This window comes from Histoplasma capsulatum, genomic scaffold (genome assembly GCF_000149585.1).
Source record: "Histoplasma capsulatum NAm1 scaffold_2 genomic scaffold, whole genome shotgun sequence".
Classification (NCBI taxonomy): Eukaryota; Fungi; Ascomycota; class Eurotiomycetes; order Onygenales; family Ajellomycetaceae; genus Histoplasma; species Histoplasma mississippiense.
The window spans coordinates 1,748,206-1,752,003 of NW_001813981.1; the positions used below are offsets into that span (position 1 = coordinate 1,748,206).

Sequence of the window (3,798 nt, forward strand, 5' to 3'; positions counted from 1 at the left end):
GAAAAAAATAAAAATAAAAATAAAATAAAATATGAGAAGTAAAAATAAAGATGAATGATGATAATCAGACTCCGTACTACGGAATGGTTTGCTCCTGCCCAGCGATCGATTCCCTTCCCCATTCTGGCGAATCTCCACGGATTGGGTGTAAATTACTCGTAACACCCTCAGTGTCCTTTGTATCGTAACTATAATTTTTAAGACACCTCCTATTGCGAGTTTATATTGAAATTGCACCGTATGTTGGTATATCGTTGTTATCTAGATAACAAGCAACAGAGTTCTGGCGTATGAGTAGAATAAAGCATTTATCATTTTCCTGGTAGGACACCCTTATCCTCCTCCTCGCGGTCTTTTGGAGGGGCTGTATATTATTTTATGGAGTTCGGCGTCGATGTGGGCCTCTCAGATTCCAAACGAAATCTTTCAAAACGAAACGAACAGAAACGCTGGTTGGCAGTTGAGAAAACTCCAGGTTCCGCCTCCGTTCTAAGCGGTTTCTTTGCGTTTGTATGTACTGTATTCTGTACATAGTAATTGTGAGAACTGCCAAGTCTTTGTGCTTTTTTTTTTTTTTTTTTTTTCCTGCTTTACTGTTCTCTTCAAATCAACCATATTTCAGTGTTCATGATGCTCGGTTATCCTGAAAACTTGAATGTCTACGTGACCGCGGAGAAAATAGCTATTCCTCAGTGTTACTTTTTCAAGGCGGAACCTCCGCTACTAAGTTTTTCTGGGAGATCAATGAACATCATCCGTTTCACAGGTCATATCTGTATGCTTGTAGCAAACGCTTATAGTATCGATGCAGTTTCATTCGATGGAAACATGATCACCATGGAACAACAGCACCAACGAATCCACTCAGCCGTAGATGGTGTCTGTGCGTAGCCTTTTCATCAGCGCCATTGAACCCAGCCACTCCAACAACCATGCCGCAGCTGGATGTGTTAGTAGGTTTCATGCTTTCTTCTTTTTCTGTAGTTACTTTGAGAACATCCAAACATGCTTCCAGAAGCAGACTAACCAGCCGACGGAAGCATGGCACTGATGGCAGTTAACTGAACTCCGGAATTAGCCCGCCTTGCAAGTATGAAATTGATCAACTTGAAAATAGACCCTGGCAGCCATGAGACGATTCGAGCTTCGATTTGGACCCTACTTGCTGGGCACTGGTGAGTCGCCCTACAGCACCATCCAGACGGGCATATCGGGGCGATCTTTGTGTGTTTCTGGAAACTTTTTTTGAGAGCTTTCGGGGAATCAGAATATCCCAATTGCGGGTTTTTTTCAACCCAACCTTATATAGAGCCCCTTACACGACCTTGTCAGGCTCCGGAAACAAGTGGCTGGGCAGAACTTGCATTGGTATTTGGAGATGCAAGCTGCTTGTTTGCATATTCTGTCGTTTTGTTCCTTGAACCATGATGAAGGATTGATTCATTGATGAGTACGGAGTAGAACCCCTTGGCGAAGTGCGAAACGAAGGATAGCAATCGGAGTTGTGTGAATCCACTTTGATTGGTCTTCGCCTTGCTGGGACAGCCGCTATCCCTGGTTGCTGGTCAAGACTAGGCTTGAGCCTTGACATAAACAATTTAACACGACGCTACGGCGCCATGCCAAGCGAACCAGATGTGCAGAGTTTTGAAGATTTCTTATGGTTACTTACAGCAAACTCGGCATCGCTGGGGCTATTTTGTTGACTTCGAGAACAAAAACCATAAAACAATGGCTTTCAGCCAGCGGCCCTCAACAATCTTCAGCGGCTGTAACGTACTCAATACTGCGTAGAAATCTGGAGACAATAATCTCCAAGGATGCATCTCCCAAGGTTGTTTGGAGGAACGCATATAGATACTAGCACGAAAATAATACTTATGATAATGTGTCAACCGCTTCATGAAGGAGAGGAAAGATGCTCGTATTGCATCCAGTTTACAGGCGAATATTTCAGACCTGCCGGACCGTGCAGAGAGCAGAATAAACGACCCACCTTCCAGCCACAGCAGAGAGACCTGACCCCGAGCATCACCCCAACGGGTCTGTCCAGCCCCAGCAACCCAAGCCGCCATCGCAGGGTAATAAAATAAGATGGATACTCATTCTCGGACTACGTTATGATTCCGGGACATCAAGGACAGGGACTGCCAGTCGAAACATCACAAGAATTGGCGCGAAGAATAGACCCGGTATGGTGGAAAGAAGGCTGTAAATTATCAAGGCGCTGTACGCTGTATTGCCATAACCAACTCCGACTCCCACCACCGTAACTTAACTAGGCAGTTAACTAACTAGTCCTTCTCTGCGCATTACATAATGTTACCGTCGCCAGCCAACCACCCGCCTTCTTCACCCTCGCTTTCTCCTCCGCCTCTTCCCCCCAGCACCGGATGATCCAGCTTGCCTGCCATTACCTCTTATCTCTCCCCTCTTCCCTCTTCCCGATCATATTCTGGCTGTTGCTGGTTGTCGTGGAAGATCAACTGCGCTCTCTCGGACCTTTCCAGCCCTTGTTGTCTTCGGTGAAAGCTACGCTGTAAACCTCCTGGTTATCCACAACCTGTTCTCCTGAGACCAGTGCTGGAGACCTAGTTCTCCACTAAAATTGCTAAATTAACGATACCAACTGCGTCCTGTCCTAGTAATCAATCCCAGAGCATTACAATCCCGGCTCTCTCTCTGGCTCCCATCACACCCCGTCCCCCCTGATCGTCCCGTCGTCAAATTTTACAACCTGTCAACTGCTCTCACGCCTTCTCTCCCTTTCCCCATCCATCTTCTTTCTATCCAATTGACCAAAGCCGCTCCTCCTAGTGGTCTTGTTCATTCATCATGGCTGCCGATTTGAGCGGCGAGCAAATGCAGGCTAAGATCACCTCTGCCCGTCGCGAGGCAGAGGGTCTGAAGGATCGCATCAAGCGCAGGAAAGATGAGCTTGCGGATACTTCGCGTAAGGATCACATACACACTTACATCGAGTCCCTCCCCCACCCACCCTTCCGTTGCCCATGCGTTTGAATTTGTTTTGCTCGCTCCATGCATTCGTCTTTTGACAAGCCGTGGTCGGTTCACGGAACCTTACCAGCCGCCAGCCTCCTCTGCACGTTCCGAGGTTACTACGTTACCATGGACCGTTCATTAGTAACTGACATAATACCCTTCTCATAGTTCGCGAAGTTGCACAGAACAACACTGATCCCCTCCCACGAATTGGAATGAAGCCGCGAAGGAACTTAAAGGGACACTTGGCCAAAATTTATGCTATGCACTGGTCAACAGACCGCCGCCATCTTGTCTCTGCCTCTCAGGACGGTAAACTGATCATCTGGGATGCTTATACAACAAACAAAGTCCACGCTATTCCCCTACGATCGTCATGGGTTATGACTTGCGCGTACGCCCCAAGCGGTAACTATGTTGCCTGTGGCGGTCTGGACAATATCTGCTCTATCTACAATTTGTCCTCCCGAGAGGGACCAACCCGTGTCGCCCGAGAACTGTCCGGGCATACAGGCTATCTGTCGTGTTGTCGATTCATAAACGACCGTCGAATCATCACCTCTTCAGGCGATATGACTTGTATGCTATGGGATATTGAATCAGGGTCAAAGGTTACAGAATTCGCAGATCATTTAGGCGACGTTATGAGTATCAGTATCAACCCCACAAACAACAATGTTTTCGTTTCCGGCGCATGCGATTCCTTTGCCAAACTCTGGGATATCCGCGCCGGCAAATCCGTACAAACCTTCTCCGGCCATGAGTCGGATATCAATGCAATCCAGTTTTCCCCGA

General features: G+C 47.3%; 1 protein-coding gene across 1 annotated transcript in view; it reads left to right on the top strand.

The window, feature by feature from the left end:
• Positions 1-2,835: 2,835 nt before the first annotated feature.
• HCAG_02608 (guanine nucleotide-binding protein beta subunit) overlaps positions 2,836-3,798 on the top strand; it is a gene marked incomplete at both ends in the record, with an annotated part of 1,578 nt that continues 615 nt past the window's right edge. Inside the window, 3 exons of the mRNA XM_001542387.1 lie at positions 2,836-2,953; positions 3,172-3,582; positions 3,640-3,743. Of these exons, the coding sequence (XP_001542437.1) occupies positions 2,836-2,953; positions 3,172-3,582; positions 3,640-3,743 (633 nt within the window). The remainder of the gene's footprint in view (positions 2,954-3,171; positions 3,583-3,639; positions 3,744-3,798) is intronic.